This window comes from Scardinius erythrophthalmus, assembly GCF_964197995.2.
Source record: "Scardinius erythrophthalmus genome assembly, chromosome: 5".
NCBI lineage: Eukaryota > Metazoa > Chordata > Actinopteri > Cypriniformes > Leuciscidae > Scardinius > Scardinius erythrophthalmus.
In genome coordinates this window covers 5,024,581-5,052,506 of record NC_138225.1, presented here as the reverse complement: position 1 = coordinate 5,052,506, position 27,926 = coordinate 5,024,581, and the positions used below count along the sequence as shown (strand labels likewise).

The 27,926-nt window shown below is 37.4% G+C and overlaps 1 protein-coding gene across 8 annotated transcripts in view; it reads left to right on the top strand.

The window, feature by feature from the left end:
- Positions 1–1,052: 1,052 nt before the first annotated feature.
- The window catches only part of mvb12ba (multivesicular body subunit 12Ba), a 32,978-nt gene continuing 6,104 nt past the window's right edge, over positions 1,053–27,926 (top strand). For 2 of the 8 annotated variants that reach the window (XM_081366644.1, XM_081366645.1), the window contains exons 1-7: positions 1,142–1,573; positions 2,655–2,692; positions 11,343–11,465; positions 17,530–17,637; positions 19,350–19,446; positions 22,385–22,514; positions 23,760–23,909. In XM_081366644.1, the coding sequence (XP_081222770.1) occupies positions 2,672–2,692; positions 11,343–11,465; positions 17,530–17,637; positions 19,350–19,446; positions 22,385–22,514; positions 23,760–23,909 (629 nt within the window). In that variant the 5' untranslated portion in view covers positions 1,142–1,573; positions 2,655–2,671. Of the gene's footprint in view, positions 1,574–2,654; positions 2,693–11,342; positions 11,466–17,529; positions 17,638–19,349; positions 19,447–22,384; positions 22,515–23,759; positions 23,910–27,926 lie in introns of all 8 variants that reach the window. The other 6 variants (XM_081366641.1, XM_081366642.1, XM_081366643.1 and 3 more) reach the window with 5 other exon arrangements.

The following is a 27,926-nucleotide window of genomic DNA, read 5'->3' as shown; positions in this document are numbered from 1 at the left end:
TATCTTTCACACTCAAACACACCTGGATATTTTATCACAGTGTTTTAATCTGTGCATTGCAGATAATGTTTGATGAAGCAACATAAGCAATATTTACAGAGGTTAACCAATTTTACCATTGTGCATATACAGCATCATTGAAATATAACCTGAAAAACTTTAACCCTCAAGATCTGATATGAAAGCTGTTTTGGTTACTGCAATACTGCCGTATTAATCAAAATATGTAACTTTTGGGCCTTTTCCATATAAAACCATCAACATATTCAATAGCACAATCACAGTGAAACTACCATTTACAGCCATTAGTTAAAAAAAGCTTTAAACATGGTTCCAGCATAATTACACAGCTTTATGGACTTGTACCATGGTATTCCTTTAAGTTCCTTTTGATGAACATGTAGCATATGAATATGGTAATCATTGAGTACAGGGGTCTCCCAAATATGATCATCCTGGTGTGAGGGAACCCCATTCTAAAATTTAAAAGGTATCCATTTACTGTGAGAAATGACTTGTGTGTAAAATATTATTTGGAAAATATTAGATGTATCATTTATTTATTTATGTAAATGTATTTAAATTATTAGGCCTATTTATTTATTTAAATCTAATTTTATTATTTAGTTATTATCTACTTTAACTTTTTTTAATAATTATATATCTATTTTTACATTTTTTTATATATATTGTTGTAAACTTATCCACAGACCTCCTATTGTGGTATAGTATAGGACTCTCTTGCGGCCCCTGGACCCCAATTTTGAAAAAACCCTGCCCTGCTGTATGAAAGTATAAAGTAGCCTACCATAATATTAATAATCTGACACCATCACTGTACCATAATATCGCATTACTTTAATTAAGGGCTGATAACATTAAATTATTAAACGAAACAACTTATTAATTAATCAACATGCATAGACCCTTTATATCTTAAAATCTCGAGATTAAATCTAGTTTTGCATTACAGCAATAGTACTTTCTGATGTTTTTGTGTGTAATTGTTGGGTATTCAGAATATAAAACATATATTAAAAGGCAAAGACTTCATAACAACTACATCAGCAACAAAACACAGAACACACACACACTCACACCCCTACCTCCCACCCTCTCCTCTCCTCTCCTCTCCTCTCTCAGTTTCAGTGACTGGTTAGAATAGAAATGGCAGCTTCTGAGGATCCCTAAACGACTCTGGAAAATTAAGGAGAAATGCATCCTTTGAAATGGATTAACTGATTAACGGGAATGTCATCAGTCCAGTCGTGAGCTGTAACGACAGACAGAAGAGGAACCAGTGGCGTATATCTTTTCAAACAGCAGCGTCTGTCTGTCTATCTGTGTGAAGTATATTGGGGTAAGAGAGACGTCGATTAGCATTAGCACTGTTAGCTCCGCTTCTGCTTTCGCCCGCCCGAGCTTTCGCCCTGTTCCCGCCGCATTCCCTGCCGCTCCGCCCCGCTCTGCTCTTACGCGCTGCCGAGGCTCCTGCGGCCGCTGCTACCGCTGTGGGCTGCGGGTCATGAAAAGCTGCTTTTGTCCGAAAAGGAAGGACGCAGTGCATTTTACAGTTAAGTCAATGTGGAGTTTAATGGGTATATTGCTATTTGCACAAATATTGAGAAGAATAAGGGATATTTGGTAAATTAAATTGGGTTAGCTTGTTAGCTCGACTAGGATAAGTATAGAATATCTCTAAGGAGTCTCCTAGCAACCTGCCGGCTAATGCTAACTGCTAAAATTGGGCTTCTGCCAAATGATGAAACTGACTATTATTTATTCATATTATGGACTCAATATATTGTAATAACACCTAGATACGTGTATGAAATGTTTTAAAGAGTTGTGAATTGTTTAGCAGGATAGTAAATCATATTTAGTAGTAATGTTACTGTAAAGAATAATGATTTATTACATGTTTGCTTTTGTATCTTATATATCTGGTCATTTAAACAAAAACGGAGATGTTTCATGGTTATGAGGGAATAGAAATATGGATAAGGTGCTATGTATTCATTTATTATGCAGAGCATTGCTTGTCTATTGGGAAAATGTATTTAATTTGCTTTGTAAATCAAATTTAAGAGTGTCTTTTAATTCTGTGTTCATGATTCAGATCAGGGTTTCCGAGGGTCTTAATTCGCCTTTACACAAAATAAGGCTTAAAGAGACCTAAAAAAATTGTCCTGGTTTCCAATAATTGGATAAACATATTTAAATAAGGATTTACTTGAGATTCAAATGTAAAATGAAGCCTAGAAAACGTAACAAAATTAAGTGAGTGTTTTATGCTTAAACTTTTTTTTGAAAAATGAATAAAAAAAGTAATAGATATCTGTTGTCTATATACAGTAAGTTGTATTTCCAAACTTTGAAGTGTTGCTAATACTCCTTAGACATTTAAATTTAGATAGCAATGTATTCTCTTCAATTTATTCCATAAATGTTCATTACTTGGTCTTTAAAAGGTCTTAAATGTACCTTCATAAAGGCTATACAGAAACCCTGCAGATGACTGACCTGTTATACAGTGTCGTGTCGGCTGTTATTAAGTTTACAGAAAGCAAGTGGCTGTGTAAACAGAGGTAATGCTGTAAGAAATAAATGCTCTCATGATTGGCTCTTTGAAAATGTTGAAATTGAATTTTCAGATCAGATTATCACCAAGATGCCTAATGAATTTGATAAGGCAAGTATGACATACCTATTTTGTTGTCAAATACTCCAGCATGGGTTAGACTAATCAGCATGTTGTTACGGCCAGAGTCTCTTCTGAATGCTGCTCTTGTTTGTGAGATTTGGAGCCGTAATGTATGATTCATTTATAGACCAAGAGCTGCTTCGTATTTGTACGATAAATGTTGATGTTGTATGCAATGCTCTGGCCTGGATTCATTACAAATTTGTGCCACTGGTGTTGACATATTTCCATATTTTGATTAGCACCAGATCTCTTTTGATTTTAAGTCTCAAAATTTTTAAATATTCTTTTTTATAGCTGTTTTCATACTGTTTATGGGTTCTTCCATGTTATACTTTTCACCATCCAACTATACATGCATGCAACTGGACGTGGCTGCTAGAACCTGTGCTCGTGGATTTGATTAGTTTCCCGTGATGATGTTTGCTTTATCCACCTGTTCAAACAAGCATGCTTTCTTAGAGAGGTGATGTAAACTTGAACAAGCAATGAAACCAACACATGCAGGGCTAAAAAAAAAAAAAAGAAAGATTTGTTTTCCTACTGGCGTAGTTGGGATAGTAGATCTGATTTTGATTTGTCCTGTAAACTTTTTCACTAGCCCAGAAATAAGTGTCTTTATCAACATATTCGAATTATTTATGCATTTAGCAGACACTTTTACAAAAGAGTAACTAAAGCAATTCATCAAAGAGCAAACAATATTCGTAATATACAATGCTAGGTTTATTAAACAACTATATTAGGAATAACTCAAAAAAAACAATGTGCGAACTGAATTGACAGCATAAATGCAGCAGTGGTGAAGCTTCTCTCAATCTGGCTCTGGGCCGTCCTTATTGTTGAGCCCTGAGATATCTCCCAGACTCCGCGGTTGGCAGTGTCTGTGCCATCTGAGGCTTCTCTGTCCTCCTGGCAGATGAGTGATATGAAAGCAGATCTGTCCCTAATGTCCGAGAGGCATCGCAGAGCCTTTCCTGCTCATGTTTCAGGAAGGATGCATCTGTTCTTTATGATAATTGCTTTGGTGTGCATTTGTTTATGACGATTCATCATATATAGGCTATACTAGTTGAAAGACCAGCATGAATTTTGCTTTATTGTGATTTATCCAATATGACATCACTGACGATAGTAACGTTCCTCTTTTTGGGGTAGGGATAGGAAAGCCTATTGCTAATGCCAGTGCACTTCTGCCAACATTTGATTGTTTAATAAGACTATTCTAAGACCATGTTTATTCAAGAATATGTCCTTCTTGGCTACACACACGTTTACATGCATTTTCATCTTTCTAAGTCCAATCTGACTGCAGATTCCAAAAGTACTGTTTATATTATGTACCCTAAACTTTCCAATCCACTTCAAATACTCATTAGCTATGTTTAAATGCACTAATTTTCATCTATTGAAATTAATCCAGTCCAATTTAAGATTCTGAAAGTTCTGTTTATATGAACCCTAAACGTAGTAATCCCATTCACATTAGCGCTGCGCGATTAATCAAAATCAAACCGAAATTGCGATTTGACGTTGAGCGATTATTAAAGGCAGGGTAGGTAGGATTTTTCTTCAAAAAAAAAATCCAATTTTGTTTAAACTGTCTTTATATACCAATACATAATTAAAATGTAAGTACTCTGAAAAAGAGAGTATAAAAATCGAGTGTCTGTAGACCTCTCACGACTGTTGTAAACACAGCTCATTATTTCCATTCACTCCACCCCCTCCCTTCTGGGCTCCTGCCAAAGCCACGCCCCCAAAACACATGAACGCGTGACGCCAAACGCTCAGGCTCAGCTGGAAGACGCATTTATTTACCTGAGACGAGTGGAGAGGAAGGAGCGCAGTGCATGCAGTGACATCATGTCAGAATCACATGTAATAAAATACCTAACTTTATCAATATGAATATAAACAAATAAGATGGCTTTTAGTACTCACTATCAAGCTAGCATATCGAAACTGGTAAAGTTTAAAATATATTTTGTTTGATTCGGTAACGAGCTATATTTAGGCTATAGGTAACGAGCTATATTTATAAGGCAAAGCTAAAAACAGGTTGCATTGATACACGTTTTTCCATTACCATCAGTTACACTGTGATGAAGGTGAATTTCGTGTAAGATTCATAACATATACGGTGTTTTGCATGTAAGAGTTTCCATGATGAAAACATTGTTGACTCTGATGAGGACTAACGTTACACTCCGGTGACAAGTACCGCATCGTCGGTTCGAGGACAGGTCCGGGGTCGAGGGCGAAGCAGAGGAGGTCGTTCAAGAGTAGTCTTTGCCTTGTTTGCCTTCGCTGACTGCATATGCAGGTGCTTTGAATTTTGAATGCTCTTTCTCTGCCATAATTTTACTCTTCGTAGGTTCCGCGCCTCTCTTGCATTTCTCAAATCAAACGGGTGCGCGCACATATGGGCAGATCTAGCAACAGGGGTGGTAGCCATGGTTGCGAGAGTGAGTGACAGTCGCCCAAACCAATCAATTGTTTCGTCCTGAATGGAAATAATGAGCTGTGTTTATTGCAGATTAAAAGGTCTACAGTCACTCGATTTTTATTCTCTCTTTTTCAGAGCACTTACATTTTAATTATGTATTGGTATATAAAGACAGTTTAAACAAATTTGAAAAAACGTTTTTTACAAAAATCCTACCTACCCTACCTTTAAATAGCAAAGGCTACGCTTTTCAATTGAATAAATACATGCACAGTGTGCTGTACTGTGTTAGTGAAGAGTGTCTCTGTAAATGCTGCTCCATCTCTGAAAAGCACTGCGAGTTTGTCGCTTACGTGCATTTGAAAAAGCAACATGCGACATCTTACCAAACTTGTAATACGAAGCATTAATAAAATCTGTTGTCCAACAAAAGACATTTAATAACATGTTTTTACTCACTTCATATCGTCAATCGAGTTCCTTTTGTGGATTCTTATCACAGAAATAGGCAGTGCTTCTCACAAAAGTAGGCTATAGATCAGAAAAGGAACTCGATTGACAATATGAAGTGAGTAAAAACAAGTTATTAAATGTCTTTTGTTGGACACAGATTAGCTGTGTCGATTAGCATTGCATTATAAATAAACGTTATTATTAAGAAAACACCAGAGAAGGCTTGAAGAACTCAAATACACCATATATTGTCGCAGTCATGTGTTTATTGTCTTCATGTTTAATCAGTCAGATCGTTTCTATCTTCTTTTTATTCAGCTACAGTGCCAGCTTCACCTTAGGGATTTCCTGAAAACATCATTATATTACTTCTCTGAGTCAAATGTGGAGTTTCTGCTCGAGGGTGTCCTCTGGCTTCCAGTGTGAATGAACAGACATGTGTTTAGCGCTCACTAATGGTCACTTCATCCTATTTTTGGTAAAAAAAAAAATGAAAAATAAAACTTCTCTCTCTCTCTAAAGAAATTTACATGTGTTTTCTCCAGTGTACATGAGTTTTTCCCCAACCGTGGATGCATAAGATGCTCATATTTCATACTTCAGCTCGTTTTTGGTTTTGCATACCTCCAGAGTCCTGACAAATGTTCATCTATTGAAATTAATCCAGTCCAACTTCAGATTCTGAAAGTTCTGTTTATATGAACCCTAGGCTAAATGTTGCAATCACATTCACATAATTGATTACATATGCAGCCGCTGTGTATTTTAGTGCTGGTTCAGCTTGGTTTAATCTTAATTAGTGATAGTGCTGGTCTTGCTGGTTAAACTACTTTGGAGGCTCGATGTGCACAGCCCAGCATCCAGAACATTGCTGGCTATATAAATCATATGCATCAGACACGGAGGCTCCATAAATCAGAATATCAATGAATAATGAATGAATGGCTCAATAATAATAATGAAAGGATATTGGGAGGTTCCACTCTTTACCCCTTTTCTCAGCTGGGTTCTGCAATCCTCTTTCAGATCTTAAACACGTTTCTACTAACTTCTAACTATAACTAACTAAGATCAGACTAGTTTGTAGAGCATATTTTAATTCAGAATTGTATAGGCCATTGCAAAACATTCTGGTTTTAATAATACAGTCAATTATTTAAATATAGGACTAATACAGTTCATATTCACAATTTCTCATAACTATTTGTAAATTAAATAGTTTGAAACAGCAGCTTTGCAGTTTGTCATTTTGATTGTTGATTATATTGTGAGTGCTCTTGTTTTGTTTTGTGTTTTGCAGTGTTATAGTTTTTGAAAAGTAAACTTTGTGAGAATATAATCCCGTACTCAAGCACTGACGCTACCGCTTTCTGGTTCGAAACCAGCAGGTTTAAGTGTTTTCTTGCCCAGAACAGCCTTTTCTTGGGTAGAATTGAATTGGACCAAGTTGGGCATATAATGAGTTGAAAAGGGATTTTATGAAATCTCAGTCTTATCTATGATTTAGGATGTTGCAGTCTTGATTCACAATAAACTAAAATTCAATAAATGACTTCCTTGACTGCATTCCTTCCCTGTTAACGAATGCAGTCTATTCCTCTTGGCTTTTCTCACTGTTGACTCCTGAGATCATCGTGTCACACCTTTTCTTTTTTAACACTCTCTCTTGGCTCTATAGAGTTCTCACATGCTCTCGGTTTGATCTCACTCTCTTTCTTCTCCTCTCTCTGCTGTTTGCTTGGCTGCAAGCTGCTTCCATGTGCACCAGTGATTTGACACAGCTTCTTTGTGGCTTGTTTGCAGAGCGCGGAGGGCAGTCCTGGTTGCCAAGGTTGCCTCCAAAGCGCTTAGCTTCATCCAAAGACTGTGAATCATTTGTATTCAGCTACATAACTCTTCAGATGCGCAGGAAGAACAAACCCTGACTCCAAAATCAGTTGATTTGTGAAGTGCATGATGGAGACGAGACCAGAATGCCTTTACAACCAGTAAATCAATCGCATGTGTGACCGAATTGAACGTTAGGCAACTAATAACGTCTTTAATTAGCCAATGCTATTAAATTGTAGGATTTCAGTCATCTGTGATTGAGTTAAAGGCAAAAAATAAGTTTGGCGCAATATAAATTCATTGCCCGCTGAGCTTTGCGCACTGTCGCTTGGCTGAGAGCGTCCTCTGTTGCTTTCTTTCACACTCAACGTGAGAGAAAGAGAGAGACTTTCACACATGCCACGTAAAGAGAATTGACACGCTAGATTTAAATGCAGGGCTCGACAATAAGGACTGCCCGATGGCCAAGAGTTGACAGAACTATTACTGTCTATGATCGGGCCAGAGCTGCATCGTCATGAAAGTTGATCTTTTGCACATGTTTTTAATCCTTGCCAATTTAAACTTAAAAAGTTATTGAAAAGCCCCAAAAGATCGTGAATTGAGCTCTCTTTCACTAACGGACAAATGCCCATATTGGCGAATATCCTAGTAAACATAGTCGATTATGTGTTGAAGGGTTAGTTCACCCAAAAATGAAAATTCTGTCAGTAATTACTCACCCTCATGTTGTTCCAACCCTGTAATACTTTTGCTCATCTTTGGAACACAAATTAAGATATTTTTGATTAAATCTGAGAGCTGGCTCACTCCTCCATAGGCTTCTAAGACACTATATGGCCCAGAAAAGTTATTAAAGACATCGTTAATATAGTCCAAGTGACTCCAGTGGCTCAATCTTAAGTTTATAAAGCGACGAGAATATTTTTTGTGCGCAAAAACAAACAAAAATAACGACTTTATTCCACTTTTCATTTCCTTCTCTCTGGGCCTCGAGTCTTTTCACATAGTGTTTAAGCGTAGCGCGTCTGTGCACGTGTGTCTATCACACACATGACCAGAGTCGGCCAATAGTGAGCCTACGTGGTGACGTGCACAGACGTGCTACGTGACGTGCTACGTGACGTGCAAAAACTCGAGGCCCAGAGAGAAGGAAATGAAAAGTGGAATAAAGTCATTATTTTTGTTTGTTTTTGCGCACAAAAAGTATTCTCGTCACTTTATAAACTTAAGATTGAGCCACTGGAGTCACTTGGACTATATTAATGATGTCTTTAATACATTTTCTGGGCCAGCAAGTTATAGTGTCCATAAGCCTGCAGGAGGAGTGATCCAGCACTCAGATTTCATCAAAAATATCTTAATTTGTGTTCCGAAGATGAACGAAGGTCTTACAGGGTTGGAACAACATGAGGGTGAGTAATTACTGACAGAATTTTCATTTTTGGGTGAACTAACCCTTTAAGTGAACGGAAACAGTGGAGAAAGAAAATACATGTGTAACAGTATCGGTAAACTGGATCTGTGCATTATGTCTTAAAGTGACAGCAGCCTAATATTCCTGCTGATGTCTGTGTTATTAATGTTAATCACACAACAAAAGACTCACTGCAAAAAAAAAAAAAAAATTCACTTAATGCTCTTGACTGAATAACTTTTGTACTGTAGGATTCATCTATATTTAATTTGTACAGTGAAGAATATGCAGTGTTATTTTACATATGCTTGTTCAATTTCTGTACCTAATCTACCTTATATGTATCTAACTACTGTTAGATTTACCTGAAAAAACTAATAAGCACTGTTTATTTAATTTTTAACTTTGTTCTATTGTGTTTATTTGTGCTATCCATGTAAAAAGTCAGTTCAAGTTTTCGTCCAACAGTGTCAGTGTAGTCAAATCAATAGGGCTGGGTATCGAGTTCGATACTTTTTAGGCACTGACCGAATTGCCTCGATACCATCGAGTATCAAAAAAATGTCTCGTCATTCGGCACCAAATTTCGATTTCTGAGGGGTTAATCTGGTCAACGTCAGTGAAACAATAAGCATGTAGCATGTATGATGTGCCCAAATCAAGTGCTGGCTGTGGTGAGGCATCAAGGAAAAACAAGGCTTGATGGCAACAGTGTGCGATGACCGTGATACATGAATGGCGCAGACAAGCACCACGTGCGTCACACATGCTGTGGAGTAAAGGGATCCGGCCAATCATTGACGCAGAACATCCAGGATTCATATTTAAATAGTCCCTTTGCGGTTTAATGTTTTATTTTGTGGTTTAACCCATCAAAATAAAAGTTTGGTTTAACTTGAAACTGCGACAGAAATATATTAGTCTTGTACATAGTTACTCTCGTAACTCACATACTCACACTAGGCATCTTGTAAAGTGTGCTTATCTTTAAGGTTAGCTGCATTAACATTTTAGCTTTCTTGTTTTTTTTTCCCCCCTCTTCACATTAATGTTACAGCCTCTGCTATAACATGATCTGTTCATAAAATTGGTATCGGATAAAAGTATTGTTCAGGAGCCGGTATCGAAGTCATGGTACCCTACAAATCAATAATATTACTGAATATTAAGTGTTTTTTACACTGCACACACTCATGCCTATCAGTTTTTCCTCAACTCTTTGTTTAATCTGTTGATCTCTGGTAGACATGCAAGTTTTCCACTTTTACCCCCAAGACTGTTTACATTTTAGAGTAACGTGTAAGTTCTTGTTCATTATAAGCTCTCAGACGCTCTGGAAGTGTGTTTACTCATCTCAAAGTAAATAAACAGACTTCATTATCAGAATCCCGCTAATTGTAATAGTCTTGGAATATAGATATTTTTCCCTTGAAGTAGTTAGTGTGTGAGATTAGAGGAACAGTTGATAAGGAAAGGCTATAAGAGGACGTGTTGCTTGTCGTCTGGCTCAATGTTTGGTCTCCTCCCTCTTGTGCTTTCCATCTAGACTCTTGTTCTGTTCTGCAGAATATTGTTCTCTGTTCAAACATGTCTTTTACACAGCGACTTGGTTTCATTTGTCAGCTTGTCTTCATGTCTTGGCAGTGCCGTCGTGTTTTTATTCTGCTCTGCGTTGTCTCAGAGATATGTTTGGGTATCAGCTTGAGTACATGTGAACATTGTAGTAAGTGTGTTGACTTTCAAAGATCTTTTCTATTACTAACAGTAACAAACAATATCAGCCATATTTGGCATCAGTTTATACTCGAACTAAGAGGGAATTTTAAATGAAGCCTTACGGAAATTAACTGGAATTAACTAAATCATGAAAAATAGGTGTCATGCAAGATTTTGTAGAAGTCTATAGATTATTTGTGTGTTTGGATAGTATTAAACACAATTCATTGGGAAAACAATATGCTATAATGTTGTTGTTTGGTCACATATAATAGTGATTCAAAGAACCCAGAGTGGATAGTTTAAATAAATAAATGTTGTGAAGTTCACGTTGTGGATTGTCACCCTCATCTATAAATATACGAGTAAAATCAACTACATTTGTTCCAGGGTAAATTAACTTAATCTCATAACATTTATGTATTGAACGAGAACTTTCTCCTTTTAGTATGTGTTTGCCTCCATTGCAGTCTCTGTAGTTTTTAATCACATTGCTGCATAATTTAACTTCTTAAAAAAACAACAACAAAAACAACAGCATAAAAATGCCATTTTATTAGCACATCCTACTGAAAGTCATGCTGTTCACGGAAATCCCCAGTTCATTCCTATGGGATGTTGTGAGGTAGCAACCGAAACCAAGGGTAGAGTCTAACAAAAGTTAATTTGCTTTTGTAGACAAAACAAACACTATTTAGGCTGATCCGACATGTTCTGTCAAGTGGTTCTGTGTTTAGCGTGTAAATGTTTTTAACAGCGTTCTTTCTTCTCAGAATTCCTCCATGATGCCTGAGGTACGGGACCTTTCCGACGCCCTGCCAGAGATGCCCATGGACCCGATCACGGGCGTAGGAGTCGTGGCCTCGAGAAACAGAGCTCCCACCGGCTATGATGTGGTGAGTGTGTCCTATACAGTTATGCAGAGGGTGAAGATAGCGTAGAAAGTGCATACGGAAGGAAAACTCTTTGTTCCTCCAAAGCATTTGTCAATAAATGACATCTGTTCTTCTAGTTTTTTGGGGGGTTTGGTGTAGTGCCTAGCATGCTGTTTCTACACGAGACACTATTGCTGAGACATAGCCTAGATCAGGGCTATTCAATTGGCGGCCCGCGGGCCACATGCGGCCCGCCAATCATCTCCATGCGGCCCGACGGCACCAACCTCCCTCCTCCTCTTTTCGCTCCGATTGACCAGAGAAACGTTTTACGTGTGAATATTTCAGCAGTTATTATACGTGTCCCGAATTTATGTCGACTGAACCAGCGTGGGGCTACCAATCATTCGTGAAAGAATCATTCTTTTGGTTCTATTCTTTCTAAACGCGCTTGCATAGCGGTCTAAAACTATTCGGATTCATTCGGACCGCTCCGTCACTGAATCATCTGAAGCGGTTTCTCGTTCAGTACAGTTACAACAAATAGCGATGTTTTCAGTTGTTTCACTAGTTGTTTCAACACGGCCCAGCGCGGAGTTGCGTCTACTCCCGGTCCCGGACACACTAATATTAAACAGCGTTGCGACAACCAGTGGAAGCGTTTCAGTTCGACAGAAACATTTCTGTTACAAACCACAAATCACTCGATGATTTAATTAGTATTAAATCGGATGAAACAGCCTCAACATTCCCAACAAGACTGATGAGGAAAGCAGGAGAAACATTGTGGCATGAACGAAAGTAGAAGACTTTAAATCCCCTAATCACCCTTACAAACATTTACCACATTTACTGTAGTAATTTACCATGGTTGGGCAGAAATGTGCAATATTTATATTGAATACTATGTAGTAATAAATAAATATAGTAAATATATACTATAATCAAGTCAAGTCAAGTTTATTTATATAGCGCTTTTCACAACACAGGTTGTATCAAAGCAGCTTCACAGTAATAAATTAGAACAATACATCAATGTTTGTTTCTAGTGGAACGTCTACGTTTGGTAATGCTGATCAATAGTATAGTTGATTGATTAATTAAATTAAATATCCCCATATAATATATAATAATATTATATATATAATAATATATAATATATAATATTATATAGTTTAATAGTAAATATAGTGATTTATATTGCATTAGTTTTATTAGGTGGGTAGAGGAATATATATTTAATGCTTGTTATGAAATTATGTCAGTTTCTTTGTAAAGGTGCGTATAGTTTTTAACTTGTGTTTAGGCATTTTTTATACAGTGGGAGCCTGTGGTTAACAAGTCTCACTGTCAGAATATTTTCATTTAAGCATAACTATTATTAATAAAATAATTATTATTTCTCACCAACAGCTATAAGTTTGTATAAATAATTTATTTGTTCCAAGGAAAATAGTTGTACACAGCTGTAAATTATCAAGTTTTTATTTATTATGGTTTTATATATTTGCATACTGTTGGGTACCACATTTCCAAGTAAATACCACACTTCTTTAGGGTTACTTTAGCTTATTTATTGAAACTGTTATGTTTCAATAAATAAGATAAACCCCCAAACCAACCCACCGGCCCACGTCAACTTTTCGATTTGATAATGCGGCCCTCGAATGAAACTAATTGAATAGCCCTGGCCTAGATTAATCCGGGTTTCTCAATGATGCCAATATTTACATTTCACATTTACATTAATTCATTTAGCAGACGCTTATTTTTATAAGAGCTGATTTTATTTGATATAAATCAACATTGATGATAATAAAAAGATGCCTTTCTTGAACAGCAAATCTGCATATTAGAATGATTTCTGAAGGATCATGTGACACAGAAGACTGGAGTAATGATGCTGAAAATTCAAGTTTGATCATAGGAATGAATAATATTTTACAATATATTCAAACAGAAAACAGTTTACTGTATTTTTAATCATATAATTGCAGCTGTACTGAGCATGAGAGACTTCTTTCAAAAACATGTAAAACATCTTACTCCAAACTTTTGAACTATATTAAGGATAATTTTTCTTTGTACACAATATTTTCTCAAAATTCACACATTCTCACATTCAAAATGTTAATTTAATTTGGGCACGCAGATTATGTTATTGTGCGATAATCTGATAATGGTCAAATACCAGCTAAATAACCATCTCACCGATAGTTGTGGGCGATATGACCAAAGTCGGTATAGATGTATGATAATGGTATAGAATAAACTGTAGTTAATTTTGCTTTAAATAAAGTTTCAAAATTTTTGAGCCTGTGAAGAGACGACTCGACGCCGTCGATATGTTATGCCCTAAATTAATACTTGATTAACTAACTGTATTTTTCTATGTACATTTCTGAAATGCACTTTCTGTAAAGCTGCTTTGAAACAATATGTATTGTGAAAAGCGCTATACAAATAAATTTGAATTGAATTGAATTGAATTGAATTGAAAGAAAATTTCAATGTCACAAAAAACTAATACTATCTTAAGTAAAAAAAAAAAGAAAAGAAATAACTCTTAAGATTACTGAAGACAAGTAAACAGTCAGAAACTAATTACAAGCAATAGGACAAAACTACAATAGAAAACAAACAAAAATGAAATGGTACTTCCTGAAAAATCTTCATATTCTAGAAATAAGAACTGCATAAATAAACTACATAAATTGAGTATTTAAATGTACAAAAACCAGTGCATAGTCTTCACTGTGCAAATTAAATATAGCCTACATTTATTCTTATTAAAGTTACAGATGTGATTGAGTCAAGAGCAGTGAGTGATTTTCTTCGTCTTTCTTTTGTTTGATGAGCATGAATGACACAGACGGCAGGAGGTATATTAGGCTGCTGTCACTTTAAAACCGAATGCAATGATCTACAGTAGTTATCATTTGAAGTGGATAAAAAAAGTAAAAAAAAAGTTGTCCTAAGACTTGTTCAAAATTCATGTATAACTTATGAAAGGTTTTGATCCACTTCAAATATTGACTACTGTAAAACACTACCCTGGAAATCCAGAGTTCTCGCGAGAGCACAAGTTAAATTTGTTCAGCGAGTTTACTCTGGCGTCGAGTAATGATGCTCATTAAATATGCCCTTGTATCCGAGCTGCACCAATCATATTGGGTTATCTGATATAGGCGGGCCAGAGGCGAGATGACGACAGCGCTGTGACGGCGAAGTCATTAGTAAACATTGCAAGATGGCTATGGATGAACACCAGTTGTTTGAAACGGCTTTGGCCGCTACAGTGAACGAGTTAGACTTGGCTTTTTATCTAAAAGAGGAACAGAAGACGGCACTCGAATCGTTCCTTTGCAAGAAGGGTGTTTTTGCTGTTTTGCCGACCGGATACGGCAAGAGTCTAATCTACCAGTGAGCTCCACTGGTAGCTAAGCGTATGGGGCTTGTTGTGATTGGTCGTAGTGTTATCCAATTGCGTGCAGTGAGATTTTCAAATGCATGCTTGGTGCCGCCCCTCGAGCTGGCCGAGTTTCATTAGTCGATGCCAGACCATTAATCTTTCAGATTTAGGTCTGGATTTCCAGGCTAGTAATATACTGATACACATGCACGTTCTTTCTCAACTGTTTCGCTTAAGACATAAATGACTGTTTACAAGGATCCTTGCAAAGAGGGACATTTGGAAACATAAGTGTGTGTATTAATGACCGTTCAAGCTTAATAAGTCGCCAAAAAGAACACATGAGCAGTGATTTATGTGCACGTGTTTCAGGTGTGCACTCGGACAGTGCACGTAAATGTGAGAAATGTGAGTGAGACAGACTGCTGTAATATGACATGCCTTGTGTAATTGTTGATATGTAATACTAGAATGATGTTGGATGTATTTCTCTTTAGAGTTAATATCAACAAAGAGCCCTGGAGACATGCACACAAACCATGTTGATCTCATTTGCAGAAAATCCCTTGTCATAGTGTTCACAGTCAACAGGCTGGGAGAAATACGATCTGTCTGTGGTTTAAAGGAATGATGTTTAAAGGCTCACAGCTATGCAGGCGATATCTACGTAATCACACCACCTGAACTATCAAGGAGACGTCTTTAAGAATGTGTTTGCGTACAGTGTCAACGTTCTGTAACATCGATTTTATTTTGTCAGATCTCCCAGAGACTGCTTTCCCAAAACCTTTTGGAAAAATGCCACAACATAGCGTAAGGTCGTCAGGATTAATGTTTACATGTTGCACCTCATGAATAGCCTGACATGAACGTCACATAACACCTTAGAAAGTACATTTCTGCTCACAGGCCCAGTTTCTGACGTTTTGTGCCGTACATTATTTTTTTTTGTTGCACCATTGCATTTGTGTTTTTTTGGGCAGGAACTCGCACATGATCTGGATCTACTTTGGCAACAGAAGACGCAGTGGGGTTGTTGTGTTTCCTTTAGCTGTCCCGGTCGTTGTCGTCACTCCAGCGCAGAGCTTAACAAAGCTTCCTGTGTGGATTGCGAGAGTGTGTGAAAGCAGGGTCTGTTGATAGCACCCATTCCACCCCCAAAACGTCTTCTCAAATGGCAGAATCACTGTAGTCTACACGCAACGCATCAGAACTAGAGAGAGAGAGTGAGAGATAAGTCTGTTGTTTCCAACACTAACAGTGAGCTACTTGTCTCTTTCTGTCTGTTCAATATCAAACTACAGAAGTCTGAGGTTTGACTCTTGGACAACCCCTAAAATCTGGGCTCTTCAATGACTTCATTGAGTCATTACTTTGTCACATATCCTTCCGAGGTGTCTTTTAATTGGTTCAAATGAATGTAGGCATTGTTATTAGTCTGTTGTTTACAGACAATATCTATCTAATTTTAATTATTAATATGAAACTGCCTTCATCAATTTCAAATTTCCTTTAAAGATGGGCAAAGAAAGGGTTTCAATATTCATCCAATTTTAGTATACAGGTGAAACTCAAAAAATTAGAATATCGTGCAAAAGTTCGTGTATTTCAGTAATTCAATTTAAAAGGTGAAACTAATATATTTAGTATATATAACTATATACATATGCATGATTGTACTTTTCAGAGGGTCGACATTTCTGTATTTAAAATCCTTAATTTCATGTAATATTCTAATTTTCTGAGATTTTGAATTTGGGGTTTTCATAAGCTGTAAGCCATTATCATCAAAATTATAACTTTTGCACGATATTCTAATTTTTCGAGTTTCACCTGTGCATTGGTACAGATGTTCTGAATATTATGAGGGTTTTATGCCTGTCTTTTGCATCACTAACGATTGATTTAGCTAATTAATGGTGCTTTCAAAGTAAAGCATTAAATACACATTCATCTTTCCAGTGGTGAAATGCTGCATCACTTCAAACAGTGGTCTTTCCCTAACACTTGTGTGACATTTTACCCGCTCATTGTTCAGTCGTGTTTGTCGAGTGGCTTGTGGGAAGCCGCGACGGATGGGTGGCTGTTTGTGTGGGCAGCTCATGCTGTTTATTGAGCAAGCATGCATGTTGACTGCTGTTGAGATGGACTGTACAGTTTGCGCTAACCATCTCCATGTGGTCCATACAAGCTGAATGCTTTTTTTTATTGGTAGAACTTCTCAAAAGAACTTAGCCATTCTGAGATGTTGTGTCTTTTTATATCTATCCTCCTAAAATCATCACCACTAAAGGAACATCTAGATACTCCATAATCAACCTTACTAATCGACTAGTTTGTTGTACATCTAGCCAACTTTTAGAAAACATTTTGACTCTTTCTAATCTGTTGTGCTTATTATTGAGGGTAGGAATTTCCCAGAAGCCCTTGAGAAGCTAATTAAAGTCTGTTATATATTAGGAACTCGTTTGAACTAAATCAGGCTTTTTTTTTTCTGATGGATTATTAATGTGAATAAATGTTTTGTCATACATTGGCTCATGGCTGTCGTACTGAATAAATTATTTGTTTATCCTTTTAAGAACAGAATCAAGCAAGTAACCTTCTGCAAATGGAAAAACAAATTTTATTATAATGCATAATCAAATCAGTGTTTCTTTTCATTCCTTTTAGGTTGCACAAACCACAGATGGGATTGATGCAGACTTGTGGAAAGATGGCCTGTTCAAATCCAAGGTGACCCGCTATCTGTGCTTCACCAGAGCATTCTCCAAAGAGAACGTGAGTCATGTCTTCAGTTCTTTATCAGATCATTTCTTTTAATTATGGTAACATTTATAAATAGAAATATTTCTAGTCCAAGATGCTGATTTGTTAAAGTCGGCATGAAACGGACGTGGGAATCAACTGTTCTTCCCTATTGTGAAGTATATCTGAGTGAAACGGCTTCTCAAACAAGAGAAACTGTTGGGTGGGACTTTATTTTGTCCCGGGGAATTGAATTGGATTGTTGTGGATCATTATTGGTCGAACTTATGAGAGTGACAGGTTGTCCCGCCCTCGCGCCAGTAAACACGTTATTAGAGAAGAGAAATACGTCATGCCTAACAACACCTTATTTACAATATAGCACAACCCAATTGCTTAAACGTTCTTTAGTACTGACCCACTTCAGTTTAAAGGCCAAAAACGGGGATGAACCTTTAAATATCCAGAACATGTTCATCATGACGGAGTGTTTATATAATGTTATATCTTGTTAGAGTTGAAATGATCTCTGTAATATGTCACAGGATCTCTTCCTTTTGTTTTTGTTCATGAAAACAAAGCCGTTCCTCTTCCTTCTGTCCCTGCGGGGTTTAGTCTAATTCTTTCTTCTCAGGCAAACCAAAGCGGAAAGAGCTTTAAAATAATGTTTGTGGTTTTACTTTTTTCCCTGCTTTTAAATTACTTCTGTTTTTGGTGCAAGAAACCTTGATTACATTACTATTATGATGATGATGATGATGATGATGATGATGCTTCAAATATTGTATGCTAGGGCTGCACAATATATCGAAATTATCGAAATATCGCAATATGCATATCGCAACGGCTTTGCTATAACTGGGGTCATGAACAAAAGACAGAGAAAATCACTCACTGCTCTTGGCTGAATAACTTTCGTAGCTTTAATAAGAATCAGTATATATTTAATTCATACAGTGAGAACTAAGCAGTGTTTTATTTTTACGTTTGATTATTCAGTTTCTGTTGTTAAATAACCCTAATGTAGGTCTACCTGAAACCCTTTTGCTCCAACTCTGAGCGAACTCTCTGCTCCTCACCTCGGGGCTTCTCAGGTGTTGCGCTAATCACTCCGCCCAAGTAGCAGTGCTTCGCCTTCTTAGAATATAGTTCCCATTATGTATACGTTTAGAAGATGGCTGTGTATCATGTGACCTTGTTATTCATACACGCTGTGACTATACTAATCACAACATGTAAATAGGAAAATGTTGGCGTTATTTTGTCACTTATTGGGAGCAGTATGCTAGCTGGAGCCATTTACCTCCAGTCTTTGTGCTAAGCTAGGCTAGCGGTGGGTGCGTCAGACAGAGTTACGGCACGCATGGAGATGAGAAGGGTATGTATGGACTTATCTAACTCTGGGGGATACGGTGAATAAGATAAAGTCCCAAAAAGTCGGCGTGTTCCTTTAAAATAACACTTCTTATGCTACAGTAGAACACTGATGTTCACTTTCAGAAGTTGTAGGGATGTTTTCTTGTCACAAAAAGAATGTGAAACACGTATGTAGATTATAAAATATTTTTAAGATAATTTAAGTTTATTTTACACACTTTAAGCATTAACGTATCGAATATCGCATTATTTAATGAATTATCGCATTTTTCTCCAATATCGTGCAGCCCTATTGTATGCTTATGTGTTAGAAATAATAATAAATCTAGAGATGTGGTCTATTGACATTCTTCTGTATCTCTCCACAGAGTCATTTAGGAAATGTGCTCGTAGACATGAAGCTCATCGACATCAAGGACACGCTGCCTGTGGGATTCATTCCCATTCAGGAAACCGTGGACACACGTAAGAGCCCACATCTCCTCTTGATCATTTACAACAGCTATTTCAGCCACATCACAACTGATCCGTCTTCAAAACCATATTTTCTAATTGATATGCACAGCATCCCAGGGTGGATTTGCCGTTGAAATATGAATACTTTTGAAGTCTTTTTCAGAATGCTAAATGTGAAATCGCGCTTGCATAACGAGCTGCGTTTGTGTTCACATACTTGCGTTTTGTATATTTCAGGCTTAACCCTCCTATTACCTTTGGGGTCAATTTGACCCCATTCAGTGTTTAACGTCTCAAAATACATACTTTAAATTTTTTTTTTTGCTTCATATTTAAAGACTTTTCCTAATTTAATGGGGACAACTGGGTAAACATAACATTAACATGATGATAGGTTTTCAATGTTCTGTACGTACTTTTGTAGCATCGGTGTTCTTTGGGGTCAATTTGACCCCAGGCTCATTTTGCTGTATAAAACATATAAGAAATATCATTTTTTTTGTTGTTCACACATTGGTGATTAGGCACAAATCCCACATTTATTCTGGATGATATTGAGGTCATTATAAGTTGAGATTTTATGATCTTCAAAAACCTTCCCTCTGCTTTAGGGCCCTAACCTGACATTACCATATAGGCCTACTTGAAGTATTGCGAGAACCACTGATAGTTCACACGATATAGTGGAGTGTGAGAATCATAATTCTCACAAGAAATTAGATATTTCCAGTGCCAATTATATATTTCCAGGGAAGGGAAAACATAATTCTTGCAAGAACTTTGATATTTTGTTCCGTGGGGGAGGGGAAAACATAATATAGGGGAGGAGCAAATGTATGAAAGCTTCCACAGAAGCCTTATAAACCACTTCTCTTTGTGCTTTGTGAGCTCTCTCTTTATGCTCTTTCTCAATTGAAAATTACCTCTTAGCAAAGTTTTTTGGGTTTTTTTTTGGGTTCTATATGGACCTGTTCGCCAGCAAGACACCAGTCGACCCGCCCGCAATGCAGGACGACGCCATACCAGCCATCCCGTCAGTGTTGACCAGTGAGGTCAGGCATGCGATCCAGAACATCCAGAAAGACCGGGCGCCAGGGCTGGACGGAATCGAGGCCGAGCTGCTCAAAGAGGGTGGACCGATGCTTTGGGCAGCATTGGCCAGCCGTTTCAGCCGCTACATGGCGCAGAGAAGAACACCAGATCAATGGAAGACGGCCAAGACAGTGCTGTTGTACAAGAAGGGTGACCGCGAACAGCTGAGGAATTATCGGCCAATCTGGCTCCTGCCGACCGTGTACAAGGTCTTCACCAAGGTGCTGTACAACCGACTAGCCAGGCAGTTGGACGAACAACAGCCACCCGAACAGGCCGGCTTCCAGTCTGGCTACAGCACAATGGACCACATCCACGTGCTGAACCAACTGCTCGAACGCTGCCGGAAGTACAAGATGCCCTTGGTACTGGCCTTCATAGACTACGAGAAAGCCTTCGACAGCATAGAGATCAATGCCGTACTGCTCGCCCTACAACAACTGGGCATCTCCTACGAGTACGTGGACCTTTTGCGGGAGCTGAACAGCGGATGCGCCACCAACATCACCTTGTTTGACCGGACACTTCCCACTTGAATGACAGGGTACAGCTGTGGCCAAATTTGAAATTTGTGCTGCTTCAGTTGTTATGATGTTGATTCACATTTTTCTAGATTATTGTGCAGAGTGATCAGTGGCATTTTACATAATTTCAAAAAACTTTATCACAAAACCCCAAATTTCACTGTTTTTGTCCTTGGCACCAAATTACCAGCTAACATCATTTTACTAATCATATCATCAGCACATGATTGCTATAAGGAAGGAAGAAGTGCTTCCAATCATTGTGTTCTTCTGTTAGCAATGGTTTCCTCCAAAGAAAGATGGAGGATCATCTTTGCATCAAAATGGCCTCCATTTACCAGATCATCAAGAGCTTCAAGAATAGAGGTTCGGCTGCAGTGAAGAAGGCTTTAGGATGTCCCAGAGTGTCCAGCAAGTAACAGGAACTTCTCCTCCTGAGGAATCAGCTAGGGAATCGTGTCACCACCAGTGCAGAACTGCTCAATATTGGCAGCAGGTAATTGTGAGAGCATCTGCACACACAGCGAGGCCAGGACTTTTGGACAACGACCTGGTGAGACCTGATTAGAACATCTGGAAAATCGACTGTCCAGAGAAGAAAAGGTGAACGCTACCATGAGTCCTGTGTCGTGCCAACAGTGAGGCATCCTGAGACTATCAATGGGAGTGTCATATTGACCCCAAACCTATCTTTGATAAAATATATTGTATAATATAATAAATAAATAGCTATTAAAACACCAAAAATATATATATTTTTTGAATTTTAGATAAATCAGTGGCATTTTATAGTGATTTGCTAATTTGTCCATAGTCGTGCAATAGGTATCCTGGATGTATAAGGGGTGGGGGTGGGGGTGGGGGGTTGGTGGTGTTTTATTTAAAGGGCTATTTAAGTAGTCAACAAAGAAACATAAAGTACCTGACTTAAACCTTTGGGGAAAAAATCAAATTGTGGGGGTTTAAATTGGTGGGGTCAAATTGACCCCAGTGGGTAAAAGATGTTGGTAGATTTGAGGGTAACAGGAGGGTTAAATGTCATAATTTCATACTCTCGTGTTTGCACAGACACTCAAGATATGAAACTGTTATCATAGCTTAAATAAAGCAGTGACACTCCAGACCAGAGTTAAAGAGATGTTTGTTTGTAGTTGCTAGTAGAGCTGGACCTCCATTGTGGATTTAGTTTCTCGTGTTAAATAATTAATCGATTGTGTGAAATGATCCTCTTTCATTTCCAGCGCTGACCTCGTTCTGTCTATTTTCTCTTTCTGTTGTAAACTCCATCTCCCTTTCACTTTCTTTAACATGTCCTGTTCCTCTCTCTCCAGAGGAGCCGGCGTTCAGGAAGAGGAGGTTATGTATTAAGTTCATCCCGAGAGACTCCACCGAAGCTGCCATCTGTGATATCCGTATCTTAGGACGCTCCAAACAGGCGCCGCCACAGTATACGTTCATAGGGTCAGTTACTCTACACAGCAACTTGTGACCTAGACTGACTGATATATTTAAAAGACAGTTCAGAAGTATTTAGTGAGAAAACAAATAGTATTCTGCGGGTGGGCAATGTGAAATTAAACTGCATTAGAGAACATAAGCGTGACATAACAGCTTTAAGATTTCAGAAAACACCATGGCATTTGATGAATTGAAATGTTTTAGTGTGTGTAGATAAATATTGTTATATTCATTATATGTACTTTATTTAATAATAATGATAATATATTAGAATAATAATGTATTAACTGTATTTTTATGTCTTTGAGTCATGAGTTTCATGATTAAATATTTTTCTTCCATGAATGAACTCAACATATATATTTTAATTTTTAATAATACATGTATATAATATATAATTAATATAATACAATATTGTGTTATATTAATAAAAATCTTTTATCTTCTGGTGAAAAGTAAAAATCTATGATCTAACCTAACTTTTTTTGGTAATTTATGGTTCCTCTGTGGAAAAAATGTTTTTCTTAAAACATGCAGGTGTCCCGTTATCATTCCACTATCTGAAAAATATATATAATTATTAGAGCAATATTCAACATCTTTAATATTGCTGAAACCTATTAAGACACCATTGTTTTTAAGTATTTTTCAGCCTGGAGTATCTGGAGATCTCTGGCTGTACTTTGAGATCTCCAAAGCGCTTTCTGTCTTATATTACTGTCATATATTCTGATATATGTGACCCTGGATCATAAAACCAGTCACAAGTCGCACGGGTGTATTTGTGGCAATAGCCAACAATACATTGTATGGGTGAAAATTATAAATTTTTCTTTTATGCCAAAAGTCATTAGGATATTAAGTAAAGATCATGTTCCATGAAGATATTTTCCTACCGTAAATATATAAAACATTTATTTTTGTGAGTGAATGCAGCACAATCGCCAACATAAATGGACAATTTTAAAGGAGATTTTCTCAATGTTCCGATTTTTTTGCACCCTCAGATTCCAGATTTACAATAGTTGTATCTCGGCCAAATATTGTCCTATCCTTACAAACCATACATCAATGGTAAGCTTATTTATTCAGCTTCCATGTGATCTCAATTTTTAAACAAATTTACCCATGTAACTGGTTTTGTGGTCGCATATTCTTATTAAATACATCTGTGTTTTGTGTTTCTGAGTATTTAATTTATCCTGAATAAATCATTTACAGTTTGGTGAATTCTGTGTTTCCTCTTAGAGAGCTGAACAATATGGGGATCTGGTACCGTATGGGAAAGGTGCCACGGACCCAGGACTCTTCACCAGTACAGAACAACTCCTCCACCAACACTACCAATAACATCCAGACCGTCACCAACAACTCCACTCCAGCGCCAGTCATGCCCAAGTACGTGTTTGTGAAGTGTGAACTGCGTTCGTAGCAACAGCTGCAGAATAGAAAGAGAGAGACTGAGACAAACTGAGAGGAGGAAGAGAAACATGGAGTGGAAAAACACTTTAATTAGCAGATGCAGCATAGCATTCTTTAGATTCTGGAATAAACGAGGTTGTGGTTTTTCAGGAAATTCCATAGTAGTTATAGTATATCCCATATATTCAGAGATCAGCATTTATTCGAAATAGAAATCTTTTTTACATTATAAATGTCTTTACTGTCACTTTTGATCAAACAGTATTAATCAAATTAAGAAAAAACATGCGGTTTTCCATGATATAACTGGACTAATGAAATGCTTAAGAGTGCTTTCACATGCTATTCTTGTGTAAAACGTGTATGTTTACGGGCTTGTTTGTGTCTCAGGGTTTTGTACGCCCCGGAGCTTTTTCTGACCCAAATGGGGAAGTGTCTGTTCCAGCTGTTTCCCTCTCATGATTTCCTCTCTGTCTGTCTGCTCTCTTGATACAGTCTGCCTGTGATCCTATTATATATAACAGGATACAACTGCAGTGAAGTCACATAACCAAAAATGCATCGCAATAAGGGAGTGACCATCTCTGTCTGGTCCCTGAACGCATGTCTGGGAAACTATGTAATTTACATATCTAAATCTTAAAGGTGGAAATGGTCATGTAGCCTAAAACCAAATGTGATGCATGAACCCTTGACTAACATAAGTGAACACTTATGGGATAGGGTAAGATAACAATTGGACATTATAAGGGAAAGATTATAATGCTATAAATTCAGTCACTTTAATTCAAGTCAGTTATCTTTACCACTTTACAAACGGAGAGTAAAAGTGGTTTAACACAACTAAATTATTTTTATATCCACCTTTTCCCTTCAACCCTTAATATTTTGCATGAATTATGGGAGTAACTTTCATTAAACTGTAAACAATCAGCGAAAGGTTCGCTCTATTAACGCAGTAATTAGCATTTTCAAAAACCGGGTACAATCAATAAGATGACATTATTCTATTCGCCCTTCAACTATTGAACATTAAAAGGACATTTAAAAGTGTAAAAGCATAAAAGAATTACTACAACAGACCATGAATAGCCCCAAAAGCTTGATTATTTCCGCAGCAAAATTAAAGGGGTGGTTGATTATGATTTGACTTTTCTAACTTTAGTTAGTGTGTAATGTTGCTGTTTGAGCATAAACAACATCTGCAAAGTTACAACGCTCAAAGTTCAAAGCAAAGGGAGATATTTGCTTTTAAAGAAATCGCTTTTTAAGGACTACAACAAACGGCTGGTAGAGACTACACGACATTCCTCCCGGGTTAGTGACATCACCAACCTTAGAATTTACATAAACCCGCCCCCAGGAACACAATTTATAGATTATCAAGACAGAATATGCTAATCAATGACTAGAAGATACTACACATAAACTACATAAATTCATCAACTAACCATTCTGAAACGTCCTTTTGCTTCTACATGTTGTCACTTCTTCTTGAGTCTCTCCATCATTGTCTGACTCCAGTTTGAACAAAAACATTGAAATTTTCAGTGCATTTCAGTGTGAGGTAAAAAAACACAAGCTCTTGAAGCTCCGCCCCCTGTGCCGGGAGCAGTAGCTCATTGGCATTTAAAGGGACAGACACAAAAACGGTGCGTTTTTGCTCACCCTGAAAAATTGACAATTTTAACATGCTATATAAAAATATTTTGAGCTAAAACTTCACATACACACTCTGGGGACTTCAGAGACTTATTTTACATCTTCTGAAAAGGGCATTATACCACTCCTTTAAAGGATGTGTTAAATATCACTACAGTAACATATGTCTGTATTATGTAACATTAGTTGCCTTTATCAAAAGTGTTAATTAACTGGAACACTGAGTGATATTATTTCAAAGCGATTTCCATCATTTGACAGATAATTAATATTGTGTTTACTTGTTTTAGAAACATTGCAGTAAACACTGCATACATGTGAAAACAAACCTGGAAAGAGACTTGAGGATTTGGGGAATAAACGAGAGATTCTTAGTGCATTCCAGTGATTTATTCATGGGATATATTGTAAATTAACTCAAGAGAGCAGATCACAAATGCGGAGAATATGTTTGTCTTTTTCATACTGTTACAGCAGAATACAAAGGAAAAAGAAGGAAAGAATATAATCAGGAGGAAAATAATGCAGCGACTGAAAAAAGCTCTTGCCATATTCTTGTTATACCAAACGTTGGGAAACGTCGGATGAGGATTATTTGTAGTGCAACGTTATGCTTTGTTTCAGTCGTCTTGAGTGGAACTTCCCCAAATTGGAAGTGCCTCCCATAATCTAAATCACAGATGGCTTGTTTGGAAAAAAGTGGATAGATTTGTTTGTTTTGTCATGATTTGGTATTAAATGTGGAGTTTCCCTTACAGCTGCCAGCAGAACACCTACATGCTGAATGCATCAGCAGAGCAGAAGTCATGTGTGCGGTGGTTTAGTCATGTCATGAGTGTTTAATGGTGGGTGTTGCCAATTAGACCTACAGCATTCTCCTGTTATTAAGTGGATCTGTAGTGAATGCACAGCTTTATCTGAACGTGGGCTAGCAGCAGGGATCATGTTACTGGAGCAATTGCTTATGTTTCAACCTGAATGCCGGTTTCTAAGGCTTATAAGGCTTTCTAAGGTGTGTGAACACTGAATTGATTCCTCTTTCACATCTCCTTGTGCTTGAACGAACACATACACACAAAATTGTCAAAATACCGTCTTGGCAAGTATTCATGTTAACATAGTCAGTTATGTCTAAGTGAACGTAAACAGTTGAGAAAGAAATCTGATGTGTATCATTATATTGGATCCGTGCATTCGGTCTTAAAGTTTATTTTTTCGGTCTGAGTTTTGTTTTCTTGCTGATCTGAAAGATTATGCAATCCATGACTCAAAATCCATAATATGATCTGAACCGTGAGTTTTGTGATTTGTTGAACCACTAACTATAATAGTATGCATTGCTAAAATACAACTGATTCCTGCGTTCAAAATGTAGCGCAACAGAATGTTTTATTAAAAAGCAGAAGTATTTTTAACTTGTCACGGCATTGGCCGTTTCCACAGCTGGCGCATTTGTTTTGGAAACCGGTGCATTTTCTCCCTCAACTGGTTCGTTTAGGCATATATGAACACCGGCAATCGCACAATTGCGCCGAGATCGGCTGAACGAGATGGTCGCGGTCAGATTGAAACAAACCATTTCGGTTGAGGTTAGAAAGCAATCCAACCCAACGGACCAACAAACCAAGCGCTATCATAATTCATAACGGGAAATGTGTTATATAAAAAGCAGCAGTGTCTACATCTGCTACATCTACGCCTCTTTATCTGTGTATTTACTTTTCTCAGTGCATTGAAAGAATGCTTTCCCAACGAAGCCTTGATTCCCACTAACTGCATTATTTTAAATGTAATTAAATATATATAATTTATCAGTCAGAGCGGGAATCAAGTAAGTGTTTGCGTGTCACAACAGCTATAGGTGAATCTTGTTGAATGACGCAGAGGAACGTAAACAGGTGAAGTCTGACCAATAAGAGGACAGATTTACTCACATGTGACTTGCATAAACACGTCAGTACGCTTTGAAGTGTTGCCTTGTGAAAGCGAAACAATCCATGAGGAAAATGCAACATTGTATCTCAAATAAAGCCCGTTTCAGAACAAATCAAATGATCTACAGGTCTGAAAACGCCCTTAAACAACACTCATGGCGAGATGTGCACAAGACATTTCTCTGAGAGGGTTTTCTAACAGCTAAAGCTATTTAAAGATTTGCCACTAAAACAGAAATTCTACTGAAATAACTACTGAAAATATCCTTAAAAAAACAAAAAAATATAGACAAAATGTACTGAAAGGGTCTAGCATCATCCAGCAAACAGGATGTAGATCTCCTCATGTGAGACAGAATTATCATAATTTGCATGACTGTATTACGGATGCAACCTT